General features: G+C 43.9%; 1 protein-coding gene across 1 annotated transcript in view; it reads left to right on the plus strand.

Annotated features, from left to right (window-relative positions):
- Positions 1–27247, plus strand: part of LOC102961379 (M1-specific T cell receptor alpha chain-like) — a 476819-nt gene that overhangs the window by 421737 nt on the left and 27835 nt on the right. Inside the window, exon 3 of the mRNA XM_042989229.1 lies at positions 16125–16181. Within this exon, the coding sequence (XP_042845163.1) occupies positions 16125–16181 (57 nt within the window). The remainder of the gene's footprint in view (positions 1–16124; positions 16182–27247) is intronic.

Here is a 27247-nt window from a genome sequence, read left to right on the forward strand (position 1 = left end):
AATTCAGTGTTTTTTGGTTGTGCTTTTGTTGTTGTTTTTTTGCTTTCCCATTAGAGTCACAGCAACTGGGTGCTTTCCATGCTGACATACTCTTTGTAGCAATGCCTGCCACTTTACATTTTGTGGTATTTCTCGTCGACAACCCTCTGTGCCTGAAGCAGGTGTGACAATAATGTAATGGGGCTGATTTGTCAACAAATGGAGTTGATACATTTAAATGAGTGGCCCAGCCAAACCACTCAGCTTCAAGTGGCACACAGGTTATTCCAACACTGCCCATGGCACCCCTTCGCTTTTGAATCCACCCTCAAAGGTCAAGGCACATCCTTTTTTTTTTTTTTTAAGACACATTCTTTTTGTACCATCCATGATGCCTCTGTCTTTGAAGGTGGATTTCATTTTTGTTAATAATCACAAGCCTTTCAGAGCCATGATTTATAAAATAAAGGAGGGACTCAAACTCGTTACTGGTACTATTTTGGTTCCAAAATGAGGTATGAATATAAAATAGTATCATTGGTGTGTTTGTGTGGCTCATAAACTGATTCTCATTGAGAGTCCTAAAGGGACTACTTCAAAGGGGTCAAAAATCATTTAGATGTTCAAATCCTGAGATGTTTTGAGCCTCTTTTAGCTATTTTATCCTCTTTACTTAATAAACACACTTAAGATAAACATAGCATGAAATTGAGGAAGTTGTGCAAACTCAGACCTCATCAAACCAATGAAGACTTTATGTATGAACTGAGATAATTATCCCAAATAAATTCCTTTTGGAAAAACATGAGGGCAGTAGCTTCCAATGGGAAGTGCATATGATGTCCTACTAATTGATAACAAACCTATTCCACGAAATGGTAACTTTATGTCGGTTTGTGTAGAGCCACATAACACTGTGACAACTCAGGAAACTACAAATACATCTTTGGAGAAGGCACCAGGCTGACGGTTTTACCAAGTGAGTATTACAGACAAGACAAGACTTTATTTTTAAAGCTGTTGGTGTTCAAGGATCAAGAGAAGGTAAAATAAGAGAGATATTCATTATAAACTACAGAAGCAAAAATTACTGCTCCCTAAAGTGGTAATTCTGGGTCTCTCTACTCCAGACAGAAGAGGTAAAGGAGACTTCTGAGGACCACCATGATGGATTTACCACCATTTTCATTTGAATTGTATTAATCCTTAGAAAAATATTAGCTAAAAAGCTTGAGAGACCCCTCTAAACACTGTAGGAATTCCTTGGTCCATATTCTCTTCTTTTAAAACTGTATTCTCATTCCATACTTTTCACTTGCTTTTCCCACCCTTCTTTTGGCCTCCCTCCTTTGTCCAACTCAACATTTCATCTGGGCATTCATATTTTGAGAAACCATTATGTCCACTTCTTAGCCTGTCACTTAAGACTCTAAAACCTGGCCATTTTGGTTCTCTAAATGTATTCCTACTTGTTCCCTTCCACAAATGCTCTGCTCGAGACAAATGAGGCACCTACTTCCCCTGAATGCCTGCACTTGCCCAAACCAATACCTGGTGTTCATAAATCAGTCACCATGGACCCGCAACTGTAAACAGACTAGCACACATGAAACACATTGAGTTTCACAGGTGACACCGCACTGAATTTCATAGGGAGAGCTTGAGAAATCATATCCCTTTTTAAAAATTAAAGAGGCTTGGGTAAGAGAGATCCAGCAAGCAAATAGCAAAGTAGGAAGGAAGGAAATGCTTCTGTAGTGGATGTGGGAAGGAGGGATTTATCCACAGGAAGATATTCTCCAGAGGAGAAAAAACACTGACTAAATCCAAGAAGGAAATGTATCGGCTGCCATATTACCTGTGTGTTCCTTGTTTCCCCCCTGGTATGGTATGTTCCTGATTGTTTCTTGTTAAGCCCCTGGTCCTCCAAGCAGCCAGAGGTGAGGAAAAGGGAGGACACCATGCTATACACTCAGCAGGGGTGTCCATGGACTTTTCTTCTCAGATTTTCCTTCAAGTTACCCTCAAAGTTAAGAGAGATTCAAAAGATTCACCTAGACAGAATAGGAGAAGCTACCTATAAGAGAAACATTTCAGGTTAGCTCTCAACCTGTGTTACCTGAGGAAAGGGACAGTAAGAATGGAAAAGTGTCCACTAGGACAAAGATCTATGTCTTGTCCTGGTGACCATCTGAGCAGGGAGTAGAAAGGGCTGGAGTTGGAGTTGGTGAATTCAGGGCTGGCCAGTGCCTGCAACTGTCTTTAGTTCTATGGAATGAGAAAAGGTGAGAATCCCCTCTGCTGTTCCACAAGCTGGACATCGGTCAGAGGTGTCTGGCTCCAGCACCCTGAGGGATGGACCGACATGCTGACCCCCACCCCTGCCAGGGGAGCCCTGGCAGCCACCCTCAGTCTCTCCCACGGTGACGACAATATCTCTGACTGCTTTGGCGTGGTGCCATGGACACGAACTATTCCTCCTTTGTCCAAACGAGGAATATGATCTTCAGAACCCCTGGAGAATTATTATCTAAAACACCAGAGGATACACTAGGATTTTGGCAGTCAGCATTCTGGGCTTGTACAGGAAAACTCCCTCTTTAGAATATTTAGAAAGAATATCCTTCATTTATCCAACGTGGAAACAGTCCTGAAATCCAAGCTGGTGCTAAGATTCTGTGCCAGGTTATTACCGTGACAATTACTTAATATTCTCTGTGCTCATGGTATCGCTCCTTCCAGAAGATCTTTAGGGAAAACTTAGTTCAGTTTCTAGGAGGTTTTTGCTGAGCTGAAGATCACTGTGTGAATAATAATGCAGGCAGCAAGCTCACATTTGGAGGGGGAACAAGGTTAATGGTCAAATCCTGTGAGTATCTCTGCTGAATCCATAATGAGTGCTCTAATTTCTAAAGGAAGCCGTAGCACTGAGCTTCATTTGGGGGCTGTTTTCTCCACCCAATTTTATTTTTTATGTTAATTCTGATTATGAATCCTCATGATTATACTGTGCCATAGGTACATAATTATACATATGCCATAGGTACATGTGAAAATGGGCACATGTGTGATGGCCGGGCACAGGAACAGATGGATTGGAGAGTAACAGGCTCCTTGTGCTTTTTGTCTTAACCGTCGGGTGAGAAAGTCCTGACTGTGTTGGGTGCAGGGCTGGGTGAGCACTGGAGTCAGGAGAGTCCTTCTCCAGTGGCTTTGTCAGGATTGCCCGACTCCTTCCTGGTCAGGGAGTGGGTTGGTCTAGAGGGGAGGGATGCACTGTTTAATCCGAGAAGAGCCTTTCCGTCCCAACCACGCTATGAATTGACCACAATAATACGTAGTCCCCTCCACTGCCTCTTTGGCTGGGGTCCCAGCTGGAGGAGCACGCTGCCTGGATTGGGGGATTGAAAGGGAGTTCCTGGTACACGTTGGCCTGGTCGGTTTCTGTAAGGCTTTCTATGACTGTGTAATATTGGCAACAACCGTAAGCTGATTTGGGGATTGGGGACAAGTCTGGCAGTAAATCCAAGTGAGTCTTCAAATTAACTCTCTCAAACCTGTCTGGGCAGTTTGCAATATCTCAGAAACCATCTCTCCCTTTTGAGCCCTAATGTTTAAAATGTGCAGTTGCAGGTGGTGTTTTTCTCCCTCCACCCAAGCTGAGCCCTTGCATCTCCTTCAGTCAAAATGACAAGATAGAGGGATCCAGGAATGCAGGGTAGGAAGGCAGTTGGAGTACCTGACTGTTTTCTTATAGAGCAAACAGGTGGGCCCATTCCAAAAAAGGGCTGTTAGGGAGCATTGAAAGTTGGAGAAGGTGGGAATATGCATCATGTTTCATGGCCTCCTCCATGCATACTGTGCCAGCTTCGCATGGGCCATTGTAAATACTGTTCCCCTGAGGCAAAGATAAGTCAAGCACTGCCGGGAACTCCCAGGACTCAGGGCCATCCCTGTGACCTCCTTGGAGAGCACCTCCCCACCAAGGACAACCCAGGATGACTCAGATTTGCCATATAATTACTCCTTCTCTCAGCCTTCCTTGGCTTACAGCCTTACAGTGGATTTGTTAGAAGTAACGGGAAAGGAATTGGTTTCATCCTAATTCTGGCCTCCCCCAAGAAGTTCTTCTCTCCAAGAATCTCCAAGAGCATCTTAGAGACCACCTACCCTGTTTGGAATTGTGCTTTGTATAACCAGGCTGTGTTTGTTCCCAGTAGTGTTTGCTGTGGCTTTGGCTGGGGCTAGCTCCCAGGACAGTTCCAGGCTTGGCAACGCTCAGGGAGAAGAAGGGGAGTTCACAGTGGAGCCAAGGGGCTTCAGGAAAGACATCTTTGATATAGGGGTTAATGAATTTCTAAACAAGCTTCTGTGTGTTAACCTGATAAGACTCTCCAGGGAGAAGGTCACCTTACCTTTGCAGCTCTAAATGTAAGACATGCGTTGCAAGAAAAAAAAAATGGGAAATGTCAATTGCGGTGCCAAAATGAAGAGACTGGGTATAAATACTGAATCAGTTTTAATGTTCAGTTTGTGAAATGTAAGCCTTTCAGCAGAACCAGCTCAGGGTACATTTATTAGGGTCAGTGAGCTAACTGTTTTGTCAATGTTACTGGCATACACACTTCAAAGGAGAACCCAAAATAGAAAAAATGGCTAAGAGCATAGTGGTTAAGAACATGAATTTTGGAATCAAACTGCCTGGGCAAACCCTAACTCTGCTATTTACTGGACATGTGACCTTCGGCAGGTTACCTAATCTCTTTATGCCTCCTTTTTCTCATCTGTAAAATGGGGATAATAATACTACCTACCTCACTGAATTATCAGATTAAAAGAGTTAACACCTATAAAGGGCTTTGCCTAGTGGCTGGCACATAGTAAGTCTTCAACAAATATCAGTTATTATTACTAGATCAGGTTGCTGGCAGGAAGGAAAAGGAAAAAATCCTATCCTAAAGTTTTTGTAAAGCGCAGCAGTGGAGTGTGGCTCTGGCAGCAGAGGAAAGTTCATCTTTGGGCAGGGGACAAGTTTACAAGTAAAACCAGGTGGGTCTGAATGTTCCTGACTGAGGCACAAGTGCCCACTACATTCCTTTTGAGGGTCATCTTATCCACCTTCTCAATTTCTAACCAAGGACTTTGATTGTTAGGTTTTATTTTCCTTTTATACAAGCTAGTAGGATGTGTGTAAAGCCCGGCTAATAGGGTCTTCTCTAACCCATTTGGTTTCAGCTAGAGGCAAAAAGGGCAGAAAGACTGGAGGTGATCTGGGTCTGGAAATTCTAGGCTAAGACTGAGAGAATATAAATTTGGCTGACCTTGGAGAAATAAAAACATCCAATGTGAGAGGCTCACAGAAAGTAAAAGTGATTTTCCTAATAGTACACTAGAGTAGAAACCGCCCCTATGGCTACTAGAATTCTCCAAGAACTGTCATTCAGGGAGAAAACTGTCTTTCAAGCATGGAAATAGCAAGCTTTTATTTGAAATGCAGAAAAAATGGGGAGGAAAGAAGAGAAACTGTTGGTGACTTGGATTTTTTTTTTTTTTTTTTTTGTCAAGAAACATGGAAGACAGCATTTTACATAGGATGGGGTTTTGGTTTTTAAAGTTTATTTATCTTGAGAAAGAGAGAGGGAGAATGGGTGGGGGAGAGGCAGAGAGAGGGAGAGAGAGAATCCCAGGCAGGCTCTGTGCTGTCAGTGCAGAGCCCGACACGGGACTCAATCCCACAACCCGTGGGATCTTGACCTGAGCCGAAACCAAGAGTCGGACGCTTAACCGACTGAGCCGCCCAGGAGCCCCTCCACAGGATGATTTTTAAGAGGCTATCACCAAATAGGAGTCGAAATGTGTGCAGCATACCCCTGGTGAGTGTTATAGAGGAAGAAGACGAAGGAAGTTTAGCAGAGTATAGTCTTTTTGTACTGGGCAAAAACACTGTGCTGATTCTGGAACAAACAAGCTTGTCTTTGGGACTGGAACAAGACTCACCGTTATTCCCTGTAAGTCCTTTACCACTTGAGAGAAAGCCCTTAATCTATAATGACCAGCTCTCACATCCCAGACTCCTAATGAATTTCTAAATGAGCTTCCGTGTGTTAACTTGATAAGACTCTCCAGGGAGAAGGTCACCCTTACTTTCCTGGCTCTAAATGTAAGACATGTTTTGAAAGAAAAAAATTAGGAAATGTCAATTGCAGTGCCAAAATGAAGACGGTGGATATAAATATTGGACCAGTTTTAATGTTAAGTTTATAAAATGTAACCCTTTCAGAAGAACCGTTTCAGGGCACATTTATTAGTTTGTGTCTACACAGCACAATTGTCCAGTTAATTTGATTAATGTCAGCAGCTGATCCAGATATTTAGGCACTTCCTTGTGAAAACTTCTTTGCGCTCAAAATTGCTTGAATTGACTGTCACATTACCTAAATAATTGCCAGATCTGTTTTACTTTGTGCTGTATAGACTCAGCCTAATAAAAACAAATGCTGTTTTGTTTTTCCCCCAGTCTGTCTCCTCTCCACACAGAAAGTTTTCCTTCTATTCACACAAAGGAAAGATACCCAGCAAGCCATTTGACTGATTGCTGCTGCTAGTTTGCATTTATATGACTCCTTTCCTTGGAAGAGATTAAGACACTTCATACGACTTATTAGCTAAACAGATTGACAGCCTAATTAGAAGGAGAGACGCAGATTCTGAGTATCTTTTTGTGGCTGCTGTTCCTGCCCTTTCGTGTAGAACATTTGGTCAGATTGCTCTGTGATACAGAAATGAGAAAAGGAGGCGATCTTCGTTTGTAGTGTGGGTCTTCTCTGCCGTACGTGAGAGGTGGTTACAGGAGGTAGAACAGTACTAAATAGGTCAGGGCAACTGACGGAGCCAGGAGCATTTCTTTCCCCTAGAACTCTTGTGTTCCCACAAAGCAGGGCACGACAGATTTCAACATCAGCTGTTGGTGTGTGTCTACTCCTTCTTACTTTGGTTTTCAGACCCTTCCACTCCAGGTCTGTCCCTTCCATCACTGGCTCCTTTCTCTCTCCTTTGATTCCTGGCAACCATGTCCACCCCAGCACCAACCCCACCACACACTGCTGCCTGCCTCTTTAGCCCATCCGTTGTATTTTGGAGAAGTTTCTTGGCTCCTTCGGTGATCCTCAATGGCTCAGGCACCTGAGGAAATCCTCCCTGAAGGCAGATCCCAGCAGAGTCCCCATGGAGGTGGAGGTGGCCACCATGGGCTACCGAACGCCTACATCAAGGCTGGCACAGGGGGCCCTGGATGAGGAACACCCCCTGGAGGAAGATCTGCGTGGAGTAAGGAACACCATGGTTTTCATGGTACATGAGTCTGAATCCTCTCCTATCTGGGAAACTGTAGCTTCCACCTTGGGACCCGAGACACATTGTCTCTGAAGAGACGTTTCACAGCAGGCTTTTTGTAGTAGCGTCAGCCACTGTGGACTGACAGGCTTTGGGGATATGCTGCATTTTGGGTCCGGCACTCAAGTGATGGTCATACCGCGTAAGTGTCTTTTTTCCTCTCTGTGCATGAGTATGTCTGTAAATCATATCGAGGGCTTCTGTTTTATCCCCCATTTCCCAGGGAGTACTGAGCGTATACAGTTTCCGGATCTAGCTACACTGCCAGTTTGACCATTAAGATGGTGAAATTCGTTTTAAAAATAACTTTGACTGATTTCATTTAATGCCACCGACAGCAAAGGGAAATTGGCATGTCATGGCAAGCTAATCGATGCTCATTCACCACTGGGGGGGGGGGACAGGGTGAGGGGAGGTGGGGACTGTCATTTCTTCTTATCCCTCCCCCTCTCCCCCCGGCAGTGAGGCCTCAGAATTCAGCTGACCTTTTCCACGCCTTTCCCTTCTGGCACATTAAGTGGTCGTGTTTGCTAACTTTCTTGTGAAAAAACACACGAGACAGATCTATTCTCCCTCAGTTTTTACTAAGAAAGCCTTTCGTTAGTGATTTTGACAATAAACTTCGGCTAACATATTCCCCCCACCCCACCCCACCCCCGTTCCTGTTAGTAATATCTTGGCTTGAACAAGCCCATTTCCCCCACATTATTCAAAATGCGTTTCTCTGGCGTGAACCCACTGCTCTACCCCCAGCCCTTTTATCTTCTCAACATGCTCTAATAAGATAAACAGGGTCACACATCATCAGACATATTTCACAGACAGAAAAGCCAAAGCACAGACAAGTTAAATAATTTAAGTCAAACCAAAAAAAACCAGAACTGAGATTAGAGCTTGAGACGCCCTGTTTTCTTAGGGTGAATTATTTTGAGCTGTCATCTTTGTGAATTGAAAACAGTAGGCACAGGCCATGGGAATGTGCAGGGGTTGAAATTTAACCAAAACAAAAATGGACTGTGTCACTGCGCTGTGTTTTAAATGGATCTCCAAGTTTTTGTAGCTGGTAGTTATCAGTTGCATCCTGTGCTCGGGGGTTTTTGTAGGCCTCGGTATCACAGTGTTCACCAACAGTGGCAAATTCTTCTTTGGGGCTGGAACCAGATTACAAGTGTTTCCAAGTAAGTGCTGGAAACCAAGCAGCGATTTTGAAAAGGTGTTTTCTATTAAATGGCCAACTTGCTTTGGTACCTCCTCACGGTACCGCAGGCCGCCTAACAGTGTGCTCTGTAGGGTCCTCGGCGCCTCCACCTGCCTGGGTCCCTAGGGACTCCGGTCTCACAGGTAGAACTCTCTGTAAACCAAATCGGCTTAACCTATGTGTGAATGCCACGGTTCTGACTAGAATCTTATCAGCAGTGAAAATAAGACGCTAGAGAATCAGATGCATTACGACTCCAGACAAATGATCTGTTCCTCTCTTTTGCATTTTTATTTAAAATATTGGGGAAGGCGAAGCAAGTTCAACTTCGCCGATCTGAAAACTTTATGAATTATGCTTCTCTTATATGCAGAGAGACCTAGATTGACTTTGGATGTTTAGTCATTCAATTTTACCATCTGTGTGTGGAATCTGTAATGGGCAAGGGAATCAAATATAATTAAATGAGCAAATAATCTTCAGTAGTCAATATTCCTACATTGTTTTATGTGCTTTGCTCTCGACTTTTTATCTGGGATTTATCTCTAATAGGCTCCCCGGAAGGACAGTGAAGGTTTTTGTTAAGGTTTTTGTGTCTGTGTGGATAGCAACTATCGGTTGATCTGGGGCTCTGGGACCAAGCTAATTATAAAGCCAGGTAAGTCTCAGGTGCCTGTAAGGGAGAGGAGACATGAGTTGAATAATACAGGAAGCATAGCACGCAAATTATATTTTTAAGAACAATCTGGCTTGCTGGAGACAATGCACTCAACCCAAATGGGGTTTTCACTCCCAGTGAGAGGAAATGTCAGCCACCAGCTCTCTTGTTTGGTCTAGTTGCTTCCAGAATGAATAATACTTAACTAGCCCTGTACGAGAGCAGAGCTGACTTGTTGGGGAGTATCTAATTCCCCCTGATACAGTTAGACTTCTTTCCCAAGGATAGAACCGGCTTCATTCCACTGGAAAAGCAAATTCAAAGAAAAGAGAAAGGTCCACAGTCAAAGACCAATGGGTGAAAAGTAGTGTGTCTGCAGCTTTCCCCACATCATTGCCTCTGGCTCCTGTCTTGGGTGTCTGCAGCTTTCCCCACATCACTGCCTCTAGCTCCCGTCTTTGGATGCCTGCAAAACTTCCAGTCACTTGCTGGTGCATCACCTCGGGTTCTGGACCTTAGTGCAAGTCCCACAAGGATGGAACTTAACAGGCAGTATCGGGGCAGGTCAAGGAAATGTGGAGGCTGAAGGGATACCTGGCAAGTTGGCCTTTGCAGTGGTGGGACAGAGACGTGCTTAGCCTAGAAAGACTAGGCCCATCCTCACCCCATCCCACCATGCCCCTTCCTGCGGGTTATTGTAAGGCTCTGAAGGGCTGTGTGAATTATGGGGGTGCTGGAAACAAGCTCATCTTTGGCACCGGAACTGCACTTTCTGTGAAGCCAAGTGCGTGAGTAGTGGGGTTCTGTGTCCATGACAAGTGGCCAGTAATGGCCACTCTGGTGAGAAGGAGGGCCGGGGCTGCCCTGGTACCCCCACGGTCATCCCTTTCCTACCATGCTACAGCCGAGAAGGGGAAAGAGTACGAAGGTTGAGATAAATCCTAGGAAGAAAAACTTCTGTGGCAATGTTGTTCCTATCTAAATGCTGCAGGCTTTCTGCTCCGTGAATTCAATTTCCAGGCCACATATCTGCTCTGGTCGTACCTTTACCTGGGGAGAGACAGCCTCTGCTAACCTGTTTGTACAATTGTGTGTCAGCTGGTCCAAGCACCTTCTCCTACCAGCCATCTCTTCTTTGTCTTGTTCTTCCAAACAAGACTGCAGAGCTACAGGGGGGAGATTGTTAAGAAGTCGGGCGGAACTGACCCAGAGCTGGAGGAGGACAGAGAGGAGGCTTAGAGTAGGTTAACTCAGTTTTAAAACTGTGACCCTTGTAGCACCTTACTGTCTTTCCTACGTTTGTCTCCCCTTTCATTTTCCCCTACAATGAGTCCTTTTGGTTCATTCTGGACACCTACTGCTCCCAGGCTGAGGGGTCAAAAATTCAGGTTTGAATTCTTTCTCTCCAAATCTGAAGAATCAGCAAGTCACAGTCATGTCAGAGATGAGATCGAGTCTCCTCTCTCAGAGTGTACAATTCTGACACTCAAGCTCTACTTTTAACCAAGACCTGGTACCACTGTCTTAGAGGCTCACCCTATGTCTTTTCTTCAATACCTGATGTATATTACCACCCAACCAATGCACAGCTTTGTGATAAAGGGGCTCTTGTGAGTTCTTATGCCTGCCTTTAGGATACAACCATTCTTATAACAAAAATGTTCACTTCTTCCATTTGTTTCAGGACTTGACTTTCTAAATGTGCAGGAGATGGTGCATCCTAACTCCCTGCCCTTGTCTGTCTAAGATATCATGAGTTCACGGTGGAACTTCTTTGGGAAATGATAGGACTGTTTACGTTTTATTACTCCTCCCTGGTGAAATATTTTCTTTGGCTACCACATAGACACTATTACACAGGAAGAAAGCTGTGAAATAACTTGACCAATGAATAGGGGACAGGACTGCAGAGTTTGGGGGGAGTCTGGATGTGAGTTTAGATGTCTCTGTTGCTGGGAAACATCCCTGTAGAATAGGACTGCATCATCCCTGCAGACCTGTGCGTCTAAGGCTGAGCTCACACATTTGAGAGCAAGAGTTGACAAATTATCTGATTCAGCTTTGGCAGAGTTAAACTTACAAATGCAAAAAGTTCTGAAAAGCTCATAAGTTTGGTCTTTTAAAATAAAAATGTTTTGCTTTATGTAGCACAACCAATTTTTTTCTCCCTACCCTAAAAGGCCAATTTCCAGAGACACAGGAAAAAAAAAATCACAGGGAGTCCAACTGCCCCCTCACCACCACACCATGTGTCTGGTGGGGTTTTACTAGGGGATTCAGTAAAGGGAGGAAATGCTGTGGGAATAACAATGACAGACTCTTCTTTGGAGCCGGAACCCAGCTGGTGGTAAAGCCCAGTAAGTGGCCATGTTCTATTTATATTTGACCAAACAAATAAATCCTGTGAAGTTAGTGAAGATTTAATTTAATATGTAGACAAATGTACCTTTTGAAAGATGACTTTTGCAAATGCATGAAACATTCATGATTGTTGAGAATAGAGCAATAACGACAAATAGATGCAAAATGAGACCTCCCCAAATTGCCTTTAATGTGGTAGCTTAGCTCTCCTTCTTCCGAAGAGAAATTGGGGCCCTGAGTTATTTACAGCCACAGTGGTTCTTAAACTACGTTCTGCAATGATTTGTGTGTTTGCTGTGATCTTGCCCACCAAACAAACTTGTCTTTCGTTCTATTAAAAATGAGAATCCATCTCATTTTAAATTCTACTAATATGTATAAGGTACCTTCTTTGTCTCTCATGCCTGCATATGTATTTATTTTAATAGATCCAGTACGAAACCCACACAGTTTCCTGTTTTGACAAATGTCCACATCTTGTCCCATACGTGTCAAATTTCGCTAAAAACATAGCTCTACTATTCAAATGCAATGGGGGATTAAAACAATTCAGAGATAAATTGATGGTCCCAGATGGCTTTATAAACACCTGAAAGGAAATTCAGACTAAAATAAAATGGCAGGTGTGATGGCTAGATTTTTGTTTAACAATCAATTCCTCCGTAGGGAGTAAAAACTTTACACATACCCCACTGGGAAGGATGGAAATAAGGAATTCAGGAGGCTAGCATTCCTGGGGGTTGCACCCAAGGTGTTAGTTCCTCCACAGCACCATTTTGGAGACAACAGGGCCCGTCCAAATGTCAGTCGAAAAGTTCATATTAAGAGGCATGTATTGTCAAGTTGACTGACTGGGTTCTAATTGAGACTATGAAATGACCAACCTAAGGAGCTTTAAAATAGGATAGCCTATTTGTGAATGGTTTAGCTGTGGGAAATGCCAAAAGACCAGGAAACAAGCTACATTGCTCCATAAGTTTGTTTAAATCTAGTAAATATGACCAACCCATGTTAATCTTTTTAAATGACTGCAATAAACAGCATTTGGGGGTCAGGTAGACAATGAGGAGGAGACAGTGGGGCTTGGTTCTTTATGAGTCAAACAAGGACCCCATCAGGGCTGGTGGTAATGGCACTAGGTGTCCATCTCTTAGTGCTGAGAGACTGTATCTGTGGACAGTGAAAGGAGAACACTTCCCAAGAGATTAGGATCCCTCTGGGCCAAAATGAATGATCCCCACTACTTCCGGCTGGCTCAGGGCTCTAGTGAGTGCAGCAAACCTGTGCTTGACCTAAGGTGACGTATCTTCAGGGTTTTGTGACATGGGCACTCTAACAGCCAAGGGTGAGGGGAGGGCTCTGTAATGCAGTTCTATCCTCAGGTGGAAAATCAGATGTGTGGCTGACATGGCCCCGACCTGCCCCCATCTTTCTTTGGGCTCTGAAGGGTGAATTTCTAGCCCCAAGGCTGTTGCCCAGCCATTTTTTTGACTGCCATAATAGAATTGTGTTTGATATCGCAAAGGACTCTAGTGAATTGGTTGCTTTGGTAATTTGCCCTCAGTGTTAAATGAGGTCATCCAATTTCCTCTCTGCACATTTGCAATGAGCAGCATAAAATTCCGGCAAAATGACCAGGAGATACAGAGAAAGATGGCTGAAGAGATAATGAAGCCTGTTCATTACAGTAGGAGGAGATAGTGTGGGGATCTGTTAAGTCCCAGGAAGATGAAATATCCATTAAGGGGTGCTTTCCTGAAAAGTGTCACCAAGAGTTTTTGTTGTGGCCCCAATCACAGTGTGAACAAATTCTGAAAAAATCATCTTTGGAAAGGGGACTCAACTTCATGTTCTCCTCAGTAAGTGCTGCTCTTGTAATTTTCTGATATTAAATCTCACAGAGTTCAAAGTTGTTTGGTGTCAGGCACGAAAAGTTTCTCAGGCTCTAAGACATGTAGGGAGCGTCTAGGTCCTGGGCCCTTCTGCTCTCACAGAGACTCAGTCCTTGGTCCTTCCACAGCTCAGCCAAGTGCCAATTCTTTCTTCTCTAGGGCTGGGAAAGTTGCTGTCAGTGTTTTGCTGCTTACCTATCAATTATCTTTTTCATTGTTTATATATTATCAAGAGTACAAAATTGTGAAACTTTGCCCAGAGTCTATCTTCAGGTCTCCCCCCAGGCTTGTCCCCAGTGGACTTTATTTGAACACACTGCTAAACCCAGTGTGATTTCTGGCTCCAACCTAAGTGGTTTTGGAAGTAACCACAGCCTACCTATGACCCTCTCCTTCCACTTGTTCATAAAAGACCCACTTTTTCCCATTTGGCCTCTGCTAAGATTCCTGGCTCTGATGCCCCATGCCTTCTCATTTCCCTTGTTCCAGGGATGGGTGGGAGATAACTTTGTAAAGACCTATTTAAATGCCAGAGGCAACAAAGATGGTATGTCAGCCAAGAGCAACATCTTGTGTCAAGCCTTCTCCCTGTGTGCCATTTTCCAAATCCTTTCCTTCATGTAGGAAAAGGAGGCACTCCTTTTGAGTTCTAGCACAGCAAAGAGTTCACTATGAGGCCAGAGATAGGAGTTTCCTTCAGAATATTTTTCACAGGCTAACAATAAAATGGAAGTTTGCAAGTGGTTCAGAAATGCATTCTTGGGCCACAGCTCCATGTACAGAAAGTCTTACAGACAGGAGACAGTCAAAGCTAGAGGCATCTTAATTACACCACATTTTGTAGAGGATCAGGGAGAAGGAGGCAAAGACAAGCAAAGGAAAACAAAAACTATTGTTAAGTGGGAAGATTTTTATCTGGGAAAAAGATTAACAAGAGGAAACATCCCGAAAAACTTGGGCCAGACATTCAGAGTTTTTGTTATAGAGACAATCACTGTGGGGATTCAGGAAACAGGCTTATCTTTGGAAAGGGCACAAGACTTTCTGTGATTGCAAGTAAGTGTCCCTGGCTATCTCTAATTTTGATCTGCATGGCTTCTTCCCTTAATGATTTTTCAATGTTCCCAGGAATGCTTTGCCCCCAAACAAAGGTCTGTTAAGAGCTGAGAAGCTAGTTCTGAGCAGGAAGTTAAACAGGTTACAATGGCAGGATTCAAAAGCCCAGCAGACAATCATGGGCATATAGCGCAGCCCAGCCTCAGTGCCTCCGGCTTGCTCTGACCACACATCCTGGCCCAGTTCCCTCCTCTGATCCCAGGAGACCAAAACCTTAGGAAAGAAAAGTGGAGACTCCTTGGCCTGAGGCACATAGGAAGGCTTGTGTGAGATCCAAGAGCCATTTAAAATATTTAATGTTGTTATTAATTTTAAATTTGTCTAAGAAATACATGAAGATGTCTCATGGTAAAAACAATTCAAATTACAGATAAACCCAATATTCACCTTGACCCATTTCCTTCAGTATCAGTTTGCTGCCCAGAAACAACCACTGGGACTAGTGTGGTACGTCGTGATGAGTTTCTGTTTGGAGTCTGTTGACGCGAAATTTCCTTCAAGGAGGGAGGCTAGAGACACAAAGAACTCGGGCTTCAGTTTGCAGATTTCAATTAGATAAGGCACAGTTTCTTGAATGCAAAAGCTGTTGGCAAAGGAGAACCACCTTCCCAGGAGCTCTTAAAGACTGGATAGGTCTTTGGTCAGAGAACACCTTGGCAGAAGATGGGAGGATGAACTGGATGGCCTCTGAAAGCCAGCCATGTCTCTAGGACTCCAAGGGATGGTCCACCCCATGGCCAGCCTCTGTCACAGCTCTTCTGCCTGTCTTCTGGTTACTGTGACAGTCTGAGCTTCTGTCAGCACTGCTCCTTGTGCTGTGAGTGGTTTCATTTTCTCAGCATCTGCAGGGATTTTGCAAAGAAAGGAAACTCTGGGTAGACTCTAGGGTTGGGAGTTACCAACTCACATTCGGGAAAAGCACCAAGCTCATGGTCACACCAAGTAAGTTCTTCTTTCTGGCTAATTATTCTTCCCAAGAAGCCTGTCTTCCATCACGCAGAAGCTGTCAAAACACAGGTGGTGTTTTTTTTGCTTGGTTTGTGTTGGTGGTTCGTGATACCAGCTGGAAAACAAGGTTATTAATGCGTATATTCCCTACAGCATTGTGCTTTAGCTTTTACTATCCGTGGAGTCTCTCCCTGAGAAAATATGTGAACCTCCATGAGAAGGAAGGTCCACGGAAAGTAGGGAGAAAAAAGGCAGGAATTGGATGAAAATAGACAAAAGGCCTGCAGGAATAACAAACAAGACGGGATCCCAGGAGACTAGCAGTAGCCACTCTGAGTGAATTTCCCAAGAGGTGCTCCCGCCAAGGCCCATTCTTTCAAGGAAGATTATGGCAAATACAATTGGGCTGGGAAGTTGCGAGTCATTAGTATTCATCCCACGTTCTAACCTAATTACAAGAAGATTGTTTTGGCCATGGGCAGTCATTTTAGATTTTGTTTTCCTGCTTGCCTCCTCCACCTCCACCTGTCTTCCTAGAGGCCCCAGTCAAGGTTATTGCAATAGCACTGAACACTGTGTAACACCAACGCGGGCAAATTAACCTTTGGGGACGGGACCACGCTCACTGTGAAGCCAAGTAAGTTGTATTCTTCTTTGGCTGGGCCTTAAGGGGCAATCAATCAAATCATTAGTTTGAAAAATACTTTAATCCTGTGCATCTGCTTGGGCTCTTTATTAATGTTCTTTCCCCAGGCCAAAGAGAGTTGGTTTCCTTCTCTGCTTTAAAATGAGATGCGCGCGCACACACACACACACACATATGCACACACAATCTGTTATTACAGCTCATAGTGAGGGGTTCTCAGGAGCATATACAACATTTTCAAAGAAATAGAGATATAAACAACCACTGAGCCAATGAGAATGTCAGGAAGGACTTCCAGAGGGACCCAATGCCATACCACCCCTAACTAGGCTTCCCTGTGTGCTCCCTGGCCCTCCAGGGATGGTCTAGGGCAGGAAATTCCTCAGTGCCTCTCTGTAATCAATTCTGAAATTTAGCAATGTTTGCTGTCAGAAAGTATTTTTTTGACCACCCCACCCACCACCACACCACCTGCCACTGCAGTTTAAATCTCTAAAAAGAACCATTAGAACTTTGGGCATCTCATCTGGGAACAAAATTTCTGTTGTAGAAAGTGAGACTCAGCGCTGAGTCTACTTCTGCAGCATCCCTCAGATGCCATTGTTCCCTTGGGACATTTTAAACACAAGTGTTTATGGATTAGGTGACATAGAATGAACTTTAGAGATAGAAAAACCTAAATTCAAGTCCTGGCTCCAAGACTTTGCTCAGCTGTGTGACCTTGGGCAAACCACCTAACTTCTCTGAGCCTCAATTTCCCCATCCATAAAATAAGGATAAAAACAAATACCCACTCTGTTGAGTTACTATAAGGATCAGATAAAATGACACAGCTAAAGTATTTAGCATAGTGCCCAAAACATAAAAGGAGCTCATTAAACCCTAGCTATTAATAATAATGATAAACATCATCCCCAACACACAGTGGAACTTTTGTTTTGCCCCTCGGGCTCTTCTGTCAAGACTCTGTCATGCATCAGGAGAAGAGCCGGCATTGGTGGGGGGAGGGTGGAGAATGTCAGCCTGCTCTATGAAATTCTTCACCTGGGATTTGAAAGTATCTAAGCGGAAATAGAAAGAATCCTTGCTCATTTAAATACAAAATCATCCAAGTGTCAGAGGCAGGGGAGAGGTATCTGCAGAAAGCTGCGTGGTTGGAGCTCCTGAGGCCACTCAGAGGGATGCACTCCCAGTAGCTGAAACCTTACACAGCCTCCCACCACGCTGACCCCAGTGTGACTACCTCCAGAATGCCCCAAGACACAGGCTTCCCCTATGGAGGGACAGGGACAGAGAGAGGCTGGAAGCTTCACAGAAAAGAGCAACTTGTCCCCCAAATTGTCCTTCTGCTCCTCTGGGTGGTGAAGCTCATGGTGAAATAAGGCGCCTGAAAATAGCCCCTGAGTGAAACTCTCAGACCCAGAGATTGAGGATCAGTAAAGTCTCTGTAGAGGCAAACAGGGGCAGTGCCTATGGAAGAAAAGAGGTTAAAGGGCAAGTGGAATTGCCTCCCATATGTCAGTCTGGGAACGGAGGCTCTGGACAAGAGCTGGAGGGGCTGTGTTCTCCAGCCCCATCAGGACGCAGCCCATAGGACGCAGCTAAGACTGCAAGAAGAAGGGAGCGAGCTTAGTGGTAGAACCTTCCTAATAGGTTTTTGAACAGTGAAAATGAGCTGTCAGGAGTAGTTGCCAGAGCACTTTCTCTAGAGAGTTTCTGAAAGGAGACAGACACCCTCCTATCAGGGGTGATTGAAGCACAACTCTGCCTTGAGGCAGGAGGAGAAATGAGAGAACCTCTTTAAGCCTCTTCCAGACCCTGGAGTCTCTCTCTGTGAAAAAAAAACTCTGGCTCATTAACGCAGAGCTGCACCCTTCAGGACGCCAGGGTTGTTGGGTTAGGTTTTGTCCCAAACCCCCTTTGTTCCCGGGACTGGACAGGACAAACAGGTTGGCTTTTTCATCCTAAAGCTAGAAACACAGGTTCTGGGTCCTGGGTCGCTTGGGCTGTTGAGATGAAGTCAGGGGAGCTCTAGGGGGTTTTTGCAGAGCCCAGAGGCACTGTGGGAATAACTATGGCCAGGGTTTGATCTTCGGTCAGGGAACCAGCTTGTCTGTGCTGCCCTGTAAGTACCACTAGATGGGAGGGAGATGAGATGGAATGAGCCCGAGCGTCTCGAGGCCTGGGTCCATCTTGACCTCAGGTGCAGGGATGGAGAGGGAGGTAGAAAGGGATAATGAGGGGTAGGGATCGCTTATTCAGGGAGGAAAATCATAGGTGTGTGTGAATGACACCCAAGCAAGTGCACTGGAGGTTTCCCTCCTCAGGAGGGCTTGGTGTGGGGAAACGCTGAGTTGGCAGGTTTTTGATGCTGAGCTAATCACTGTGTACAAGGACAAGGCTTCTTTATCTTTGGGAAGGGGACAAGGCTGCTTGTCAAGCCAAGTAAGTGGCATGTAATTTGAATTGTGCACTGAATACTATTATCTCCAAAGGGAAGACCTGATCTCTTTTCTATGGGGGGCCTCCTTGAGTCAGAAGAATATTAAAGGGGTTGAGCAGACCAAGGGTCAGTCATCTTCCTCAGCCTCTCATCCTTGAAGGAGATCTGGGAGGGGTAGAGGGGAAGAAACCCAGCAGGACCCCACCAGGAATCCAGGCCTGGGGTCTGCCTGCTCTCTCAAACTTCCAATAAGTAACCTCATCTGACGGCAAATCTTCCTCAAAGATTTCAGTAGAGTTATCCCTATTTTGTAAACTTACAAACCGAGGCTAGTAGACGCCAGTGATGGATATAGTTCCAAGAGGCTCCAAGCTCAGACATCCTACAACTGCTTTTCTAGGAGACTCATGAATTCAAATCACCAGATAATTTAAAGGTGAGAGTAGCAGTGGTGATCAGTTGTCACCTGCACTCCAGTGGTACCGAGGACTGGGGTCACTAAAGAGTCTAGAGCGAGGGCCGAGGCTTTGTTAACCCCAGAGGCGCCGCTCTCTGGCCCTGCTGCCTGGGAAGTACAGCTCTTGGCACACATCATCCTTGGCGTCTTGAAAGAAGAGAAATTAGAAGAGAAGGGAGGGAAAAGCTTATATCTCATATCATGCAGTTACCTCATTTTGTAGCAAGATTGTTTCCCCATGAGCAGTTTGTCTTCATTTACCAGCTGTCTTCTTGGGGGAAGCCATTTTGTAGAAGTGTTTGTCACCAGTGTGACAACTGATGGCTGGTGGAAATTGAATTTTGGAGCAGGGACCCAGGTTGTGGTCACTGCGGGTACGCCTGATTCCCCAGAGTCTCACCTGCCCTTAATTTTTTAACCCCTGTGTGCCAAGTATTTCTAGCTGAGACCACAAGAAACATATTTGAAAGGAAGCCATTTCCCTGAGCAGCAATACCCAGAGCCATTAAGCAAACACGAGAAATCCGTTTGGATAGAAACATTTTCGGATAAATAGGAATTCTCATTATTCTCTATCAGTCTCCTGTGTAAGTACTTTATTCCCCTTATAAGAAAAAAAGTTACAATAAGTATAGCCACAATTCATGCTATGGTGTGAGAAGAGATCTGCTGTGGGTTTGGAGGGAGAGGATTAGAAATGTGTTCAGGAAGATTGGATGTGTTTTTGACAGGATATGTAACACAGTGTGAATTATAACCAGGGAGGAAAGCTTATCTTCGGACAAGGCACTGAGTTATCTGTGAAGCCCAGTAAGTATAAAAGTGTACCCCTGGATTAAGGAATGTCTGTGGATTAGGAGCTGATTTAGCCCCAATTATACACTATACGAAGAATGTTTAGAAAGGGTGAATGAGCATCAAATAGAAGGAGGACAAAAGTACCCCTGGCTAGGACCTGATGTCTTGGTGTGAAATGGGCATGTAGGGGAGCCCTGGGTATTTCTCCCAGAACATATGTGGTGAGAGTAAAGGGGTGTGACTGATTCTTGGGGTACTGGCTAGGCCCTGTAGCCCTGGATTTGTACAGTCACCAGTGACAAGATTTCTAATTCTTTAACAAGCCTCTAAGGCACCATTCTTTTCAGCTAAGTAAGATTATGTCCATTTATGGAAGGAAACTTGCAAGTAATTATCATTGACCAAAATAACTGTGACTAGCCTCTCCCAGAGTCTGAAAATCACCTTTTTTTTTTAATGTTTATTTATTTATTTTGAGAGAGTGAGAGCAAGAACAAGGCAGGGGCAGAGAGAGAGAGAGGAAGAGAGAGAACCCCAAGCAGGCTCCATGCTGTCAGTGCAGAAACCGACTCAGGGTTCCACAAACCATGAGATCATGACCTGAGCTGAAATCAAGAGTCAGAAGCTTAACTGACTGAGCCACCCAGGCGCCCCTGAAAATCACTTTAAAAAAAAAGTTTACTCATAAGTACAAGGGGATGCTTCTTGTTTCTGAAACTTTAGGCCAAAAATTTGTATGACATAGCCTCATGGAGCAGAAAGAACCCTTAAAATCATCCCTTTTGATTGTCTCCATTTATGATGGAACTAAGGCCTGGGGAAGAGACTGATCATAATCTCATAGCTTCATTTACCAGCTAATTTACCAGGTAATTTATGATGGTCTTACAGCCTATCTGTGCCTGAGCTGGAACTAAAACTTAAATCTCCAGTTTTCTGAGCTTGTCTCAACCATTAATTTACCTGGCCTGATGTTTGAGGAGTCCACAGGACTCATCTGACAAATATTTTTGTTCATCTACTCTCTGCCAGGCTTGATGCTCAGACCAGGGACCCATTAGGGAACAAACTCAATGTGATATTGCCCTCAGGGAAGTTACCTTCTGGAGGTGGATCTCATTTGTTCCCTCGAATGTGACAATCTGTATTCTGATCCCTCCTGGGCACGACCCTTTCGTGCCATCCTCACTACTTTAGAAAATATTAAAATTTATTTTTGTCCCATTTTTGAAGACTTTTGGCAGCTAGATCAATATAGGTCCCACTTTAGCCAGGAGAAAAGAAATGATCCAAAAGTAAAGTGGAAAACTAGAAATTTCCCCTGATAATTTAATCATTGTAAAATTATTTTAGCAATATCAAACTAGCAGCCAAACTAACCAGATAATTGCAGCTCCATACCTCATTTAGATCCTGTAGACTGAGTCTAAGGAGGACGCAAGGATTTGAGCAGTTCCCTAGTTGCACAACCCAGTGATGCCCAGAGTGGAGGAGAAATTGTCTCTGTCCTGGGCTTTGTGAGTCTTCTTAGATGAAAAGATGTGAACCCTGGTTTAACATCTGAAATCAGAGAGCACTCACTCTACATATATGTTGAAAGCTTATGTTTGACACTTAGAACTCTGTAGTAGAGAGTGGAAAGCAAAGATTCCCTAAAAGAAAGGGAGATTATAAAGACGGGTTTATTTATGATTTGTAGACAGACAATAGTCTGGCAATGATGTGAGGCCTAACCCATAAAGTAATTGCCAACTCTTTGCACTGCCAGCCTAGCCTTTTGATCTGGTTTTTGTTGTTGGGCATATCACAGTGTTTCTTCAGGTTCAGGCTGGCAACTGACCTTTGGATCTGGGACCCAGTTGACTGTTGTACCTGGTAGGCCTCCACAATCAAATTCTATTTGCACTGATCTATTAACCTATTAATGTCTACTGTACATACATGTAAGTTAATGGGCCTGGGGTTGAGGCTGGTGGAGAGACACCAACAGCACATGCCCAAAAGGGTAATGTAAGAAGAGAAGTATTTATCAAAGACCAAAGAGAAAGAGAAGGCTTTTTGCTAAGTTTGGAAGGGGAGTTGATGAAAAATGAGTGGAGAAGAAGCTATCCTAACCTAGAAGAATGCTGAATAATAGGAACAGATTCCATAAAGGGAGTCTCTGTGTCTCATAACATTTCCATTTGAGCCAGACCGAATGCTACAAGATGGTTTTACCAGGAACTAACTATCTTAAACCAAGTCTAGTTAGCCAGCCACATTTCTAGCCTATTCTAGCTTATTTCTACTGCTAAACACAAACGTGCCTATTTAAGATATTTAAATGAAGCTCTCTTTCTATAGCTCTCTGGTGCCCTTCCAGCAAAGCGTTCCCGTAACACACTGCTTATCATTTCTACAAGTGAGAACAAGTAAACCCCTTGTCCTCCAAAACTGCCTAAGTATTATAATTACTTGGCTTAGACTGAAGTCACCTCTATTTTATTTCTCATAACTGTGTTCATTTGTTGAGATTTGTTTAAATCCAAACTGTGTGGGCGTCTAACTGTTGGCACTGAGCTTCCCTTTCTGTTCTTATTGTCAGCAAAATATTTTGCTCATAAATAATGTTTCATCTAGACTTGCAAATGACAGCCAGCACTGAGGCCTCTTTTCTTCTTCTTTGCTAAAGAGAACATGCAGGCAGAAAGCATACACACACACACACACACACACACACACACACACACACACAAAAGCCAAAATGTACGGTTTCATTGTGGGGGCTGGAAGGAGAGTGTCGATGTGGATGTTAAAGTACATTTGGTTATGTAATGTAGGTACTCTGACAGATAGGACACAGGGATCTTGGTGGATGATACATACAGACTACAGCAAACCAGCTGGTGTGGTTTAAGATATCATTAAAAGTAGCCCAGCTCAAGTTGTCAAGCACACAGATCCAGGTACAGACCCAGGGAGAGAAGCTTCCAGATAGCCCTGGAACTAAAAGCAGAGAGTAAGGATTTTTCTCACAGTCCAGTCCACCTGAGGAGAATTTTCACTTATAATTAGGAAAAGAAAAAGGTAAAAAGCATTTACTGGCAGTGTCCTTGTTGCAAATATTGTGTGTATGGAGCACAGAAGACATAAGAATGAACCCAAGCAGAAAACTAAAGAAAAGAAATCGATAAAACCACTGGAGAAAATCAGTTGCCCTTATCTTGCCTGTCTCTGATAATGAATGTGTCTTCTGGGCTCATTCCTCACTTTGGTTCTTGAATTTTCTAGGAAAATAGCAAGAAGCTGGTGGGGTTGAGTGAGGCTTGACCTACCTTGGTTGGTCTCCTCTGTTTAACCACCTCCCTTTTAGGAAGTCCCAGACTTTTTGTAATGATAGTAAACGCGGTGTACAACTCTAACATATTTTACTTTGGATCTGGAACCAAGCTCAGCATAAAGCCAAGTAAGTTATAATTGTCTATAAGTGAAAGTCACCAACATATTATCCTAAATTCCTCTTACCAGTTTGTATTTGTTTTGAGTTCTTTTATTTTGTGTTTTGGGTTCGCCCCCCCATAAAAATTTATCATTCCTTGTTCTTATGTCTCTTAAACAGATATAAAACGTAGTAAGCAAGTCCTATGATTCAGTAAACATTCTGAAACTGCCGACCCTACTCTTGGGATGGCATCCTATATATGAAAAATTCCCAAAGTTTAACTGCTGGCAATTTTTTACTAGTTGACAAAGGAGCCTTAGGATATAATTTAAAGTACCTATGAATGTTCCAGGTTTTAGAGAGAAGATGTGACAAAGTAAAATTATATGCATCTTCTAAGATGAAAAGAATTAATCTTGATCTTCCTAACGAACTCTTACTGAATGCTTGCTGTGTGCTGTACAAAGTACTGTATTAAGTGTGTCTCCTACTTGAACTCATATTGCCTTCTGAACAATCCCCCAGGATGGATATTAGCATCCCCCGCTTTCTACACAAATGAGGAAACTCTGTGAAAGTAAAAGCCAAAGCAAGAGGTTAGAATAGTTACCAAGGGCTTCTTGCACAGGGGCGTAAAGCTAGGCCCAGAGGCAGCCTGCCTGCCGCAGCCCACAGTCTTGATGAGGTTAGTGTAGGTAGACCTAGCACTGTGGCACTAATGGCTACAACTACGTTTTTGGAGCAGGAACCACAGTAACTGTAAGAGCAAGTAAGTAAGAAGGAAAGGGTCAGAATCATTTTTAAATAAAATGGTGGCTACGGTTATGGGCAGTTTCACCTGGGAAACTCAATGGTCAGTAGCTATGTTCCCAAAAAGCTTTCCCAGTTTGCATTAGGATCCTAAGATTTCTACTTCACTCGTCTCCCTCACCTCCTCTTCGACCCCAGAAATGTGTCTCCCCATCAGGTACACCTTCACCATGATAAATTTGTTGAGGGCAAGGGCTTCATGGTCAGCTAAAAATCAAGCTAACTATCTGAAATGGTCTCAGGTCCCTGAAGAAAGAGTGAGAGAGGATGTCACTGTACTCTATTAAGATGAGATATAACTCTTTTCAAATATTTGAAGAACTGCCATGTAGATGAGGAAGGGGTTAGTACAGAAGGCAAAAACAAAACCGGTGGTTGCAAGGAGATGTATCTCAGCCTCTGGTGGAATCTTTTTGAACTAGGAGAACTGCCCTGCCGTGGAAAGGCTGCTTGGGAAGTGCAGAGCTCTTCTTCCTTGGAGATCCTCACTCTGGGTCCTTAAGGCTAGTAAGCACTGGATGTTAGAAAAGGGATGTCTATACCATTTTAGCTATGGGCTGAATCACCTCTGTGCTCCCTTTCAACTCGTAAGTGCTAACATCCCAGGATTCAAGCCTAGAGGATGAAAAGGTGAGAGCCCAGGCCTGTTCCCTCTATTTTTATTATTTTGATAGCTGAAGAAATCGGTCACCAAATTATTCATGAGCTAAAGGCTATTTGGGATTTTTTAAGCCTAGAAGATGGTGGGGCATGATTTCCCAGTGCAGTAAATGGGAAAATAAAAGGGGGTATCCGGAAGGGAAAAAGAAAGAGGAGAAAAGAGAAATGCCTGGCAGGAGGACCAGAGGTTGAATGAGGGAAATGAGGTGATTTTGCAGAGGGCAGATCTAGTCTATCAAAGTTTTCATGAGTTCAGCTTTGGAAAGGAATCCAAACATAATGTCAATCCAAGTAAGTGAGCAGTCTTTTATACTGGGAAATAGGGCCAGGGAAGCAAAGTTCCTTCCAATTTCAACCCTCTCAAAAGGATGTGTAATTGCTTTCTGACAGGAGGGGCCTCTGCAGGTGGGAAGGCTATTGTTACCGTAGACGGTTTGTCCCCTGAGAGAGCCTCTGAGGACTGACTGTCCAGCTAAGACTGCTGGCTGCACAAGAAAAACACTTAAAGCCATTTAAAGAGGATGGAGGTGGATTTTCAACCCTATCCCCAGGGCAGGAGAGACAGTGGTTGGGGAACATCAGCACCAGGTTCATGTAAAGGGGGCCAGCACTGTGTCGATAGAGGCTCAACCTTAGGGAAGCTGTACTTTGGAAAAGGAACTCAGCTAACTGTACGGCCTGGTGAGTGGGTTGTTTTGACTCTAGGGAAACATCACTATGAAGAAACTGAAAGGGAAATGAATGAATTCCCTTAAACTAAGGGAACATGTGTACTGCCCCTCCTGGAGGACCCTTCTTGCTAGGTAGACTGGGATGGGAAGGCAAAAGGAAGGTCAAGATGACTTAGGGTCCCTTTTAGGAACTTGAGAATCTAAAAGGAGACTGTGTTCATCCCCACCAAAGGCAAAAGAGAAGGGCAATCCCACTAGAGTGTGTGAGGCTTCTTGCAACATACACTCTGGTCTTATACCCAATGCTTGGGGAAAGATTTGGCCCTCAGCCCAGAATGGGCATGCCAAGTTGGAGGATAGATTTACAAGGTTTATTTTTGTTGAGTCCTGTAGTTCTTGGTCATCTCGCTGTTAGAAGCGCCATCAACTGTTATACTCCTTTCTTATCAAGAATGACTTCTCCATTGTATTCTGTAAACTTTCCCCAAGAAGGCTCCTTACCCCCTTCCTTAATACTAGCCTCACCAGTGGAGGCTCTAGAATAGCTATAGGATGTCTGAGTTTGAAACTTAGACCAAGGAAAGTAAAGCTGATCCATAGTGCAGAGCAACTCAGAGAGCCTAGGTGGACCCACTAATGTATCCTTCCTCCCTTTGGCATCTTCCTTCAGCACTAAATTGAGTATAGAGACCCTAATATTGCATGCCTGTGCGTGACTGTGTTTATCAGCATTTCCACCCTGGAAGCATGAACGGCCTGGAAGGTTTCCAGGGCTTAGGGGGCTTCCTGTTCTCAGGTTTCTCTGTGGGTTAAAAATGGTCAAACAGACCCCTGAATGAAGCTATGGTTGAGAGCTATTAACTTCACTCATAGATCTAGGTCCAAGCAGCCAAAGCAGAGAAATAAGTAAACATATAATTGGGTTAGACCCAAATATGTGCCCACTTCCAGGCATTCCAGCTCTATAATGGAGGTACAGCAATAGCAAACAGGATTATCCTAAATACCACATCCCCTCCACTTTGTCAAGGCTGTAGGAAATGTCCTTGGTCCAGTATCTACAGAGTCCCTTGGTCCCTTTGGGTTTTGATGGCCTCAAATCACCATGTGACCAACACTGCAGGAAACAAGCTAATTTTTAGAGGAGAAACTAGGGTGTTAGTCAAACCAAGTGACTACTGGCACTTGAGCCACAATTCTGTTTCTAGCAGTGAAGCCAGAACCCAGCCATTAATGTGCTATGTCAGCCCAAAGTAATCTGTCCCAAATTTGCCTTAAAAATGTTTAATCTTGCTCTTATGCACAAACACATATGTATATACAAATTCATTATGGATAAAAGATATTGCTACCTTGATATTTTGTCTATTTTCTTAAGAGAAGGAAAACGATTAAGGTATATTTTTCTTATTTCTTCACATCTTTTATCTGATTGTCTCAAGAAGCAGAGGACGGTGGAAAGGTGTGCTTCTCTTTATTCAGAGTGGTTAAGTGATTTGAACATGGACACAATAGCAGGGCAAGGACTCACGTTTTCTAAGGCTCAATATATTGCTGTCTGTACAGGCTACAACCTCAATAACTAGCATTCTGATTTATCTCCCCTGGCCCTCATTTTTCCCAATTAATGCAACTGAAATATTGGTAACTCTTATCTCCCAGCTCACAGAAAGCATATGAGCATTAAAAAAACATTGCTCTGAAAAAGAGTTGAGCTGGAGGTTTGCTTGGGGTTTTTGCAGGAGAGGAGAGGTGATGGGGGAGAAGTATTGTTTTTGTTGCTGATGATATTGTCTT

The sequence above is a fragment of the Panthera tigris genome, chromosome B3 (assembly GCF_018350195.1).
Source record: "Panthera tigris isolate Pti1 chromosome B3, P.tigris_Pti1_mat1.1, whole genome shotgun sequence".
NCBI lineage: Eukaryota > Metazoa > Chordata > Mammalia > Carnivora > Felidae > Panthera > Panthera tigris.